At 35.7% G+C, this 11391-nt stretch overlaps 3 protein-coding genes across 4 annotated transcripts in view; all 3 read right to left on the bottom strand.

Moving 5' to 3' along the window:
• Window positions 1-619: 619 nt before the first annotated feature.
• Window positions 620-5244, bottom strand: Scox (Synthesis of cytochrome c oxidase). The gene is made up of 5 exons (XM_077429982.1): window positions 4803-5244; window positions 4608-4731; window positions 3281-3362; window positions 3079-3205; window positions 620-3007 (listed from the first exon to the last, which is right to left on the bottom strand). Exons 1-5 carry the CDS (start codon window positions 5121-5123, stop codon window positions 2846-2848), a joined length of 816 nt encoding a protein of 271 aa, XP_077286108.1. The 5' UTR covers window positions 5124-5244; the 3' UTR covers window positions 620-2845.
• LOC143911195 (solute carrier family 25 protein Shawn-like) overlaps window positions 3862-11391 on the bottom strand; it is a 43445-nt gene continuing 35915 nt past the window's right edge. The window contains exon 10 of the transcript XR_013260557.1: window positions 3862-4378. The gene's annotated coding sequence lies outside the window, so the exon portion shown is untranslated. The remainder of the gene's footprint in view (window positions 4379-11391) is intronic.
• LOC143911196 (uncharacterized) lies at window positions 7804-10981 on the bottom strand. 2 transcript variants are annotated; one of them, XM_077429977.1, is made up of 8 exons: window positions 10717-10964; window positions 10308-10378; window positions 10096-10236; window positions 9829-9960; window positions 9565-9755; window positions 9321-9496; window positions 8370-8544; window positions 7804-8287 (listed from the first exon to the last, which is right to left on the bottom strand). In XM_077429977.1, the coding sequence occupies exons 1-8, from the start codon at window positions 10727-10729 to the stop codon at window positions 8182-8184; spliced, it is 1005 nt and encodes a 334-aa protein (XP_077286103.1). In that variant the 5' UTR covers window positions 10730-10964; the 3' UTR covers window positions 7804-8181. The 2 variants fall into 2 exon arrangements, with proteins under 2 accessions (XP_077286103.1, XP_077286102.1); XM_077429976.1 differs by having other exon boundaries at window positions 7865-8287; window positions 8370-8547; window positions 10717-10981.

Here is an 11391-nt window from a genome sequence, read left to right as displayed (position 1 = left end):
GAGCCAATAATATGGCAATCCAAACATGAGGACCATAAAAAAATATATATGGTCCATCATGCTTGGATGCGAGTTGGCGCGATTATGGACATTTCGTCAGCAAGAAAAAAAAGGAGACGCTGATGTCCAGCTATAGATCGTATAAAAAAAAGTGAAAGATTCCATCCACAGTGGTGCAGGCTCGAGTGAAATCGGTTTGGTGCAATTGGTGCAATTCCAAAAGGATCAACGACAAAATGTACCCGAAAATTAATGCACTGACAAAATGTACCCGTGACAAAATGTTCACGCGAAAAAATGTCCACGGAAATAATGTTCAAACGACAAAATGTTCAAAAATCCTAAATTTTTTAAGTTAATTATAAATTATTATTATTTTTCAATTTAAATAAGTAAATATTGGATACGGTTGAGAACCCCTAACATTTAAACTAATTCAATTACATCTTAACCCTTTGACTGCTACAACAACGATAAATCGTTGTTTTGAAATCGGCGAAGATTGCTACGACGATCGTTGTTGACGTCATTAATTGTCGTATTTCAATACTTTCTTTGAGCCACCAGCGCATCAGTGGCACGAAACATTTTTTTTATATACGTATTTATATTTATTTTTCAATCAAGCTTTATAAATATTTATCAATTTTTTAAATAAAAGCTCTTCAATTTCGGGTTCATCATCAAAGTAAATTTCGGGTTCGTTGTCAATGTCATATAAGGAGTTATTACTTGGGAATTGATTATTATCGATAAATTCATTTTCAGAATCAGTAGAGCTGCTGATTTGTCGAGTTCCTCGGCGAGGAGCTATTATTTCGCTTTCATCACTTTCACTGTCCGATATCATTTTGCAGAGTTAAAATAAATGGCAAAAAACAATAGAAATCCGCTTTCAATTATATAGGTCACGAGACGTCACGAATTCATGCAATCAATCAAATGCAACTGAAATGCATACAAAATGTTTATGATACATGTTGAAAAATTATTTGATTATTAGAAACTTCGCATCCTTGTGTGTCTCGCTCACACGTACACAATTAAAACCAAGAAAGAAAGAGAGAGAGACCGCTACCTGTTTCGAATATATCGCATGTTATAAGGATACATCGATATCTAAAAATAGATTATTGAAAAGAATAAAGCCTCGGAAAACAATCGTCAAAACTTATTTAGTGTATATATGTAGGTATCTCTTTCGCACGCACGCATGTAAAAGCAAGACAGAAAGAGAGAGCACAAGTCCACGACTGCTTCTTAAAAATGTATATAAAGTATTATAAAAATTACGAGTGTTCGGCGAAGTAAGTATGTAAAAAAAAATATTATATTTATTTTTTTTCAAAATAATTACAAATGTTAGCATTTTTCGCTTGGACATTGAAAAACCTCGTAGCAGCCAAAGGGTTAAAATGATATTCAATGAGTCACAATGACATTCGCTTAAAATGTAATTGTTCAATTTAAATAAGAATATGTTGGTGCGGTTGAGAACACCTGTAATTTATTACTAATTTAATAACATCCGCGATCTATACTATAAAAAAGTACCATATACATCGATAAATATAATACAATAAAAAGTTACTTTTTCCATTAAAATAGGAAAATTTAGGATTTTTGAACATTTTGTCGCTTGAACATTATTTCTGTGGACATTTTGTCGCGTGAACATTTTGTCGCGGGTACATTTTGTCAGTGCACTAATTTTCGGGTACATTTTGTCGTTGAACCTTTTGGACTTGCACCAATTGTCGCGTCCCCAGTGAAATCTATAAACCTATATGGTTTGCTTATGATGTGATGGACTCATTTCTTGGGGAAGGCGTTTGTACGAAAAATACAATAAATTCTGTAAGTATATTTTTAATATAGGCATAATTGTAGCACGTTATAGCACACAGAGTCACAGCAGCAGCAGCAGCTACATCGTCGTCCATTCTCGTTGAGCACGCAAACTAAACTGCGAAGCTTCACTCGCGCCGTAAACCGGAAACTCCGCGTGTGAGTCGAAATGTGAGTGTGCGTTTCGCGCTTCGTGGCGATCCCCGTTTTTTGCAGGGAACTTCGCAACTGCGCGAAGTCCAGTGGCGTAGCTAACATTACGCAGAATGATACAAAGTATCACCGCCCATGATCGATATGAAACAATTTCACCGTACGCCACTGCTATACACTAAGTAGGCGTGTCAATAACAAATCAGGCGTGTAGCCCCTCGAGTTCGAAAATATTGCAGAAACGAGATCTTACTTTAAAGTTTAGACGAAGCCACTTTGATGTTGAATCTATGAATATGAATATGAGAATGTTAGTAAATTATGAGAATGCCAGTTTGTTAGTAAAGTATTAACAAACTGGCCAGGAAGTGGGGAGAAATTTTTGCTTCAGGGCCTAAAAATTTCTAGCTACTCCACTGGCGCTAAGGGGTTAGTAAAAATATGTCACCACACTCGCGGCGCGAGTGCCCGCCGTGTTCGCACGTGAGTGAAGAGCCCGCTTAACACATGTATGTATGTATGTATGTATATAAATAGTAAATAATAATACAAAAAGCTGCATTTCTATTTTTAATCATTTAAAATATGGAAATATTTGCATACATATTCGTGTATTTCTATGTAACAGTTTTAATTACATTAATCAAAATTTAGTATGTGTTAATATGCAAATGCAATAAATTTAAACAAGACAAAAATAATTTTTAATAAATTTTTAAATGTAATGCCATCCTCTTTTGTACATTTCGAGTGCAAAAATTATAATCGTAGAATAAAATCATTATTATGACTAAAAACGCTTAAAATACTGACACCACTCATTCGTTCAATGTACGCATGATCTCTAACTGTTACTAGAAAACCATCCTTTTTTATTGACACTGTCGTATTTCGCGACGTGGAAATTAAGTGATGCGCATATTTCAGTAGAGTTCTTAGTCTGGCCGTAATAATCGACGAATTCTCCTTTCGGGTTCACTAAATACATTATAATGGTGTGATCGACCTGGAAATAAAAATATACACATTTGTGTTACATGCAATATGCTTTAAATTTAATCAACGCATTCAACTTACTATATAATCTTCGTCGGAGTCTTTCGGTCCAGCGCTGAAATACACACGGTATGCTTTGCAAGCGTTCTTCACTTGATCTACGGAACCCGTCAAACCCAACAGCCGGGGAGAAAATTCCTTGACGTATCTGAAAATCAGTTCCAAACAGATATAGCAACATTTTAAATACATTGAAGATGTGGATGTATGCGTTTATTATTACTTTCCAACGATGGCTGGAGTGTCTCTTGTGGGGTCTACAGAAATGAACAGTGGTTGCAGAGTGGGACCACCTGGTTGTTTATCTATAAAAAGAAATAGATTTGTTCAAAATTTCGCTTGCAAACAATGTGTATTTAACCCTTTTAGTGCTGACGTCTTTTCTGTTGAAAGCCCACCATGCTGAACATTTCCAACTAGAATTATTTAGAAATCCAATAGAAAGCAGGTATAAAAATTGTTGCGAATCCAAACAAACCCTAAATAACTACCGCCGAGGATTTCGAGTTTTGTAAAGGTGTGTTTAGAAGACTCTCTAATATATCTTGCAACAATATAAAATAAACAAAAAGAGTCTATTAATGAATGTATTTTACCAAAACTAGTTCCATCTTCTTCATTGTTGTTAAAATGTAATGCTCACAATCTATGTAAATAACAAGGCACAATCTAAAATACTCAACAGTTAGAGATTTCTATCGGGTAATTCTGCTATGGTTATAAATTCAGAAATTGCGGTGTAAGCGAGTCTTTATAAACGTTGACAAATGAATGACATGGATTACACGACCCATATTCAATGCTACCTTTAACCGTTTGCCCGCAGCCGTCTTCTATGGAAGCTTTGGGCGACAAGTCTGTAGCGCGGCTGTTTTCCATAGAATTTCTGAACTTTGCACAGGATTTTGAGGCTTATATGCGCCTATTTCAACTGTTTTAAGGTTCAAAATTGGTTGAATATATTACTGAGAGTTGAATGCCAACTATTCAATTTGCTTAAAATGAATATATACCAGTTAAAATTAGTTTTTTTTTTAACCATAGTGAAACCTCGTTTATGTGACGTCACGTCTGTTGAACAATGGCGACGATACGTCTCAATTGTATGAAGAATGATTATTTGACAATTAAGTCAAAACTACGACATAAATTATGTATTTTATTGTTTAAAATAATACTTTATGTGTTAATTAACATATCTGGTTACTTGAGTAAATATTAAAATCTGTTAATCCGAAAACTTGATTGCCAAATTCGCGAAAAAGGTGCCGCGTACAGGGCTTGTTCGCTATATTTATTGCCGTGGGCAAAGGGTTAAAGGCTTAGCAGGTAGTATGTTGATGTACGATATACAACGCCGATCGGCGTTTTTCAGGCCCATGGATTTGTCAGCAAAACGCCGATTGGCGTTGTTCAGCATTCAAAGGGTTAAATGATTGAAAATAGAATATTTTTGATATAAAAATAAGTAAATAAACGTTTTCTTGTAACTAATCATTGATAGAGTTGCATACAGGTAATAATTTATAGTATAAAAATTTGGGCCTCACCGATTTCGTCGATAACGGCGCTCATTTTCTCCAATTCGTCTGGGCATATGTCCGGACAATGTGTAAATCCGAAATATATCAACAACCATTTCCCTAAAAATTCATCACTTTTTCTTATGTTGCCCTGAAATAAAACAAAAATGAAATTTATAGGGTGAAAATTTATTTTAATAGATTTTCAAACCTGATACCCACCTCGCTGTCGATCAATTCGAAATTTCCTCCGATGGCACTTTTGCCGAGGGATCTTTGTCTTTCCTTATCCATTTTTTTGTCTTTCTCTCCCTTGAGATATTGCATGTAGGCGAGCAGCGCCCCTCCGCCTAATAATGTGAAAGTTGCCGACTTCCAGGTGATCGCTCCCTTCAACCCTCTCGGCTTTTCTGTGGGTTGGGGTGTGACTGACATTCGAGGTCGACTCAGGCATAAGCATCGACGGGGCGCCGCCCCTGTCGCTAGGGGTCCCAATCGCCCCCATAATGACGTAATCTGTCTCATTGCTCCCCCGCCCCACATATTTTTAGGTTATATATTACGATATCAGCACTCAACACTGACAGCCGGTCATTTACTGTGCTTGACACTTGACATAACAACACATTGTACGACCAAATCCATTTCATCTTTTGCACATATTATTTTCGGTAATTGGACTATTCGTCACATTGCGGTGGCCACAAAGACAATTTTTGCCATGAAAATCGCAAATACACAATATTTGGCACTCAAGTTCTCGTTAGTATGATGGACTTTTCGGCAGCCAGATGTTCCGTTATAGAGATTTTAGTGACTTCGTGACGAGTATTTTGTGACCAGTAATCACCGAACCTTTTTTTTCTAGAAAAGCTTTCTTATTAATCGATGTGAGTTACGAAGCAATATTATGTATAAAAATTCAAGACATTTTTTAATACGGAAAATGGTTCGGTGATTATTCTGCAAAAAGCGATCTCGCGCAAGTCACTAAAATCTCGATCACGGAACATCTGGCACCCAAAAACTCCATCAATAATGTGAAATAATCCGTTTACCACGGAAAAACCTCAGTAATTGGTATACACGTGTACAGGGCTTTTTTTCCCATGTAACGCGGTGGAATGGCGTTCCGGCACCTTTTTGTCTCAGCATTTTTTATGTTTCAAACGAATATTCTATAATCTATATAATATAATTTGAATATAATCTTTTACAATAAAAAACTTGACAAGTGAGTTGCGGCAACTTTTCTTTTCAAAAAAAAGCCCTGCACATGTATGTTATATCCAGAGAAATTGCTTTAGGCGTCATATTGTTGTCAAGTGACTGTCCACAGACAATCCTAAATAATTTTAGCATCAGTCGTATTTGATGCTTGGTGCTCGACGTATGTCCGATAAAAACTTCTCTGTTTGTTTATATTACTCGCAAGACGGGCAAGCATTGGTAAAAATGCATTCAAAAACACACAATAAACAACATGGGATACATTTTTATAAGTAAATTAATCCGATTGTATTTCGTATGTTGTAGCGTATTTATTTATAGAGACGTATCGCGTAATATTGACAGCAAATATTTATTCATAAGGGCACTTCTATTATTATTACATTTCTCTGTGTACATCTATGTATGCATTGACTATTGCCCACAAAGCGCTCGCCCAAAAGTCACTATTATCTCTATAACGGAACATCTGGCAGCCGAAAAGTCTGTAGGAATCTCGTCACCGCAATCGAAACATCTATTGCGACGGAGAATACATTTCTCACGCTCAACCATTGACGTCATCTCGAGTCCAGAAACTTCCACCCCAACAAATCAAGTAGAACGACGCGAAGTCGAAGAACACCTGCACCCATTAAAGTGCACAAACAACAACTACATTGTAATCCATTGAACAAACATCCAGACTCACTGGAACAAAGGGCGATAAAAACTAAATCGAGTGGAACGACGCCACATATTCGAGAATATTCCACCCTAACAACGAACCACATTCCTCGCACAACTTGCACACGTGTACTTCCAATAAGCAAACACCACCTGCGGTTCTCAGAAACAAGTCACGTGGACCCCCAAAAACAATATAAAAGGAGATCCAACCCAGACAACTTCAGTCAACACACAGCAGCAGACCATGCTGCATTGACAACCAGTCAAGCTCCAACAGCCACCACGAGTGGACAACAACCAGTCAGACTTCAGCAACCACCACGACAGCAGTCGACATCCAGCATCTGACCAGCTACCACTACACTACCCTACAATGGAAGAACGCTTGCAACTCAGCCGGATCTAGAGCAACGACACATTACAGATCCAGCAGCCGCACGACACCAGTCAGCAGCCAATAGCCGCTTCGAGAAACTTCCTCAAATATTCTAATACACTTGTACAATATTTAGGCAAACAATAAAACAACTTAAAACAAGCACAACAGTGTTTCGTTAGGCTGGGATACGGTCAAAACTTCCTACCCCGCCTACAAGTCCATCATACTAATGAGAACTCAAGTGCCAAACATTCCGTATTCGCGATTTTCATGGCAAAAATTGTCTTTTGGGCGATCGAAATGTGCGTAATAATCCAATTACCGATTATCACATGCAGGGGAGGCACTGGATTTGGGCCCCGACTAGGCAAGACTGTTCTTGTCTTGAACTTATTTATTTAATAAATCATGTACACTCGTCTAACAGATTGCATCCAAAGCGACGAGTGTACTATACAAATCAAGAAACATGGAATTACATGTGATACATAACCATTATATACTTTACATTTTGTGTGGACGAACATTGTAAATATTGTCAAACATTGTAAATTACATTGCAAAATTTTTTAATTATATAATACGATCAATAATAATTTTATACAGTAAGAATATTTTTGTACATTAATCATCGACAGAGACATCCATGGAGAAATTTTTTGCAGCATTTTTGTATACAATCGGCGAACCACGAGACACTGAACAACTCAAGGTTTGCGAGAGAAATTGGGGAGGGAATGCCAATTTTTACAGGAACCGTATCAATGAAAATCAGAAAAACGATCGGATAAGAGGTTAAATTGTCCTCTGAATTGTAATCGTAAGTGAAACATAAAGGAGGTTTGTAAAAATTGACAAATTCTGATAAGAAACGATCGACCATGAGTCACAAACCAAGATCTGGTCAACAACGGGACTCTAGTGGGAATCGAACCCATGACACTAGATTTTTCTGATTATGTTTCAATAAAAAAATGGGATTTTTACAAATTAATAAAAGGAAATTACAATAAAACATGTCAAAATATTTTATTTATCAAGTTATAATATAGTCAATATGTAAAGAATTAAAAAAAATAATCAGAATATTAATTAGGACACTGATAAACAAATCAACAAATAAAATAATGTAAAAATGCATATGTATGTACATACATACATACATATACATATGTAATCTAATTATTATCACAAATTGCAAAGTTGAATATTCGTATTTTCATGTGAGTATTTTGCAAGGATACTTATTACGAACATGATATTTGGTAACAAGCATTTTAATGAATGTATACAAATATGCATGATTAATCTTTTACAAGGAATCTATGAGCTTTTACTGTCATCCGCTTTAATTGCAGAATAGATCGCCCTTTTCTCAAGCTTTAGCATAATTTTTTTATCATGAAATGGATGATTGTGCATATTGGTCCTGAAATAAACGATTGATAATAAATACCAAAGTATTACATATGTACAATGTGCACTAGATTATAATATAGTTATTTGTTCACCTTCGTATGACTACATTACCGCTGGTAGTGGCACAAGCGGGACACTTATGATCTCTGTAATCCACACACCTCCATCTACGATTCTGTCCACTATTCTTTTTGCTGAATATGTTGTATATGTAGCGATTAAGAATTAATTGTAAGGATCCACGATTCGACACTGTATATTGCAGTTCTGCTAAAGAAAATATCTATTAGAAAAAGTAAAACGTATAAATATTATCAGGGGCGGCTCGTGATTTTAATAAAAAAAAGATGGAGCACGAGGAGGCTAAAGCCTCCTCCCCCTACATATTTATTTTTTTTCCAAAAAAGAACTTAACCCTTCGAGTGCTGAAGTCTTTTCTGTTGAAAGCCCGCCACACTGAAAATTTCGCCAACATTTCCAAGTATAATTATTTAGAAATCCAATAGATAGCAGATATAAAAATTGTAGCTAATCCAAACAAACCCTAGATAACTACCGCTGAGGATTTCGAGTTTTGTAAAGGTGTGTTTAGACTCTCTAATATGTATATCTTGCAACAATATAAAATAAACAAAACAAGTCTATTAATTAATGTATTTTCCTAAAACTAGTTCCATCTTCTTCATTGTTGTTAAGATGTAATGCTCACAATCTAAATTCCAAGCCACAATCTAAAATACTCAGCAGTTAGGGATTTCCATTGGATAATTCTGATATGCGTATAAATTCCGGTGTCACCAGTGTTTATAAATATTGACACGGATTCCACGACCCATGTTCAATGCATTTTTTTTTCAATGCTACCTGGAAAGGCTTAACGGGTATTATTCTTGTTTATTTTTACATACTCAAAAAACAAAGCCTATCGGCGTATTTCAGGTTCATGGACTTGTTGGTAAAACGCTGATCGGCGTCGTTCAGCATTCAAAAGGTTAAAGACGAGCCGCCAATGAATAGAATTAAAAAAAAGTTAAGCTTTAAACCTTGTTGATTCACACAGTTGCTAGTTACCGGAGTGAGACCTAAATCTGACAAACAGTTGTCTTTGAGTTCATCGTCTTTTGTCAGTGGATTCATTTCAGGTGTACTTGGTGCATCTTCTGTATTATTCTGTAATATTTCGTTTGACAGTATTTTATTATTCTTGAGCAATAGCGGTCTGAAAAAGTGAATATTTCATTAACGACGTGCAGTCAACAAATGTAGTTAACGTTTTAACGGAATTACCGTGGCGATTTGATAGGGTTTTCTACAAATTTTCTTTTAATTCCCTGCCGAGGGGCTGCTTCTGCTGAACTCGAGGTTGTCGGTAATGGTTGTGATGGTATCGAAATGATTTCATTATCTAACACTTCAATCGGTGCCTTCTGATCTACAATATCTAGATCTATTTCTTTAGTAATATCCAAATTTTCATCCTACGAATTGTAAACAACTAAATAATCATACCATTTATCGACATTACACTAAACATTATCATGACAGTATTACCATAACATCTAAGCCTTTGATCCGTAACGCTTTAGCAGCATTTAAAAACTGATCCAGATTCTCTTCGCCTATTACAACTTCGCCGGCGTACATATATTCCAAAAGGCTACACAATGTATTGTATGATACATTCTGAAATTCAATATATATTGAAGAATTACATTACATTGTATTATAGTACAGTAGTCTGTTGACTATCACGTATTATAGTACATTATATAGTAGTTTACTATCACGTATTATAGTACAGTGCTGTGTATTACTTACATTGAGAAATATGATAGGATGTTTGCAAGTGGCCGATTGTATTAAGCTTTTAATGTAAGGGCTTGCTATGCCGAGTATCAGTTGATGTACTTTTACTAGATGTCCATCTGCAGCCACCGTCATATCCACAAATTCGCCGTTCTACAAAAGTATGAAAATCGTTATAATAAAAATAGTGAGATGAAAGAAAGTGAGATGAAAGAAAAAATCACCTGTTGAGCATTGGTGAACCCCTCTTTCAAATTGCTATTGTGATGGTTCCAATTCAAAGACAACATGCTTGCTAGAAATACAATTTAGATTTACATACAGACTATAATAGGCTTTAGATTTGAAAATATAAATAAATATAATTTAGAAAATAATGAAAATGTTTAAAAATATTAAATTATCAGTATAATGTTGAGAGTATATTTAATATGAATGAGCTGAAATTGATGATTCGCCAATATTTTCAGTTTCAGGTAATAAAAAAAATTGGCAATTCTCTTCTTCATATCATATATCAACTAAGTAGAGCCAATATTGGAATATTGGAATTGGAATATTTTGAATGATAAATATACAAGGAAAGGGGTGTTTTTCATTAGTTGTGGTCAAAAAGGCATCGTGCATTCCTACCGTTATTAGTCATACTATGTGATGTCGGGAAAATGACAGTAATAGCGGCCACACTACACAACTGTCAAAATTATCGTCACTGTTGCCATCTATTAAAAATATTTGTTTTAGTATTTGGGCTGCCAGTTGAAATTAAAAAAGCGATGTAAGATTGGTAAACGGACTACTAGTCATATGTGAACCAGTCACAGGACAACCGGTCGCTCTAGATCGGTCACACGTGATCACCCGTCACACTAAAACTGGTCTTACCCTAAAACTGGTCACGAGAAAAATGGTCACACCCTAAAATCGGTCAACCAGTTTCCTCGTGACCGATTTTAGGGTATGTCCAGTTTTCTCGTGACCAGTTTTAGGGTGTGACCAGTTTTAGTGTGACGGGTGATCACGTGTGACCGATCTAGAGCGACCGGTTGTCCTGTGACCGGTTCACATTTGACTAGTAATCACCGAACCGTAAGTTTTTGACTTGTATTTAAACGATCAGTATTTTATACATTTTGATCAGTATTATATTTAAAGAATTATCAGTAGAGGTTTTCCATATAAAATTAATATTTTCCATTTCAAATTAAATATTTTTTATTTTATTTTTACATAGATATATGTACATATACCAGGAAGACCCCAATGCGCCTTCCTGGACTTCCTAAATTAATTACAAACAATGCAGCA

Source organism: Arctopsyche grandis, chromosome 4 (assembly GCF_051622035.1).
Source record: "Arctopsyche grandis isolate Sample6627 chromosome 4, ASM5162203v2, whole genome shotgun sequence".
Taxonomy (NCBI): domain Eukaryota; kingdom Metazoa; phylum Arthropoda; class Insecta; order Trichoptera; family Hydropsychidae; genus Arctopsyche; species Arctopsyche grandis.
The sequence above is the reverse complement of the archived record's forward strand: the minus strand, read 5'-3'. Positions and strand labels throughout refer to the sequence as shown.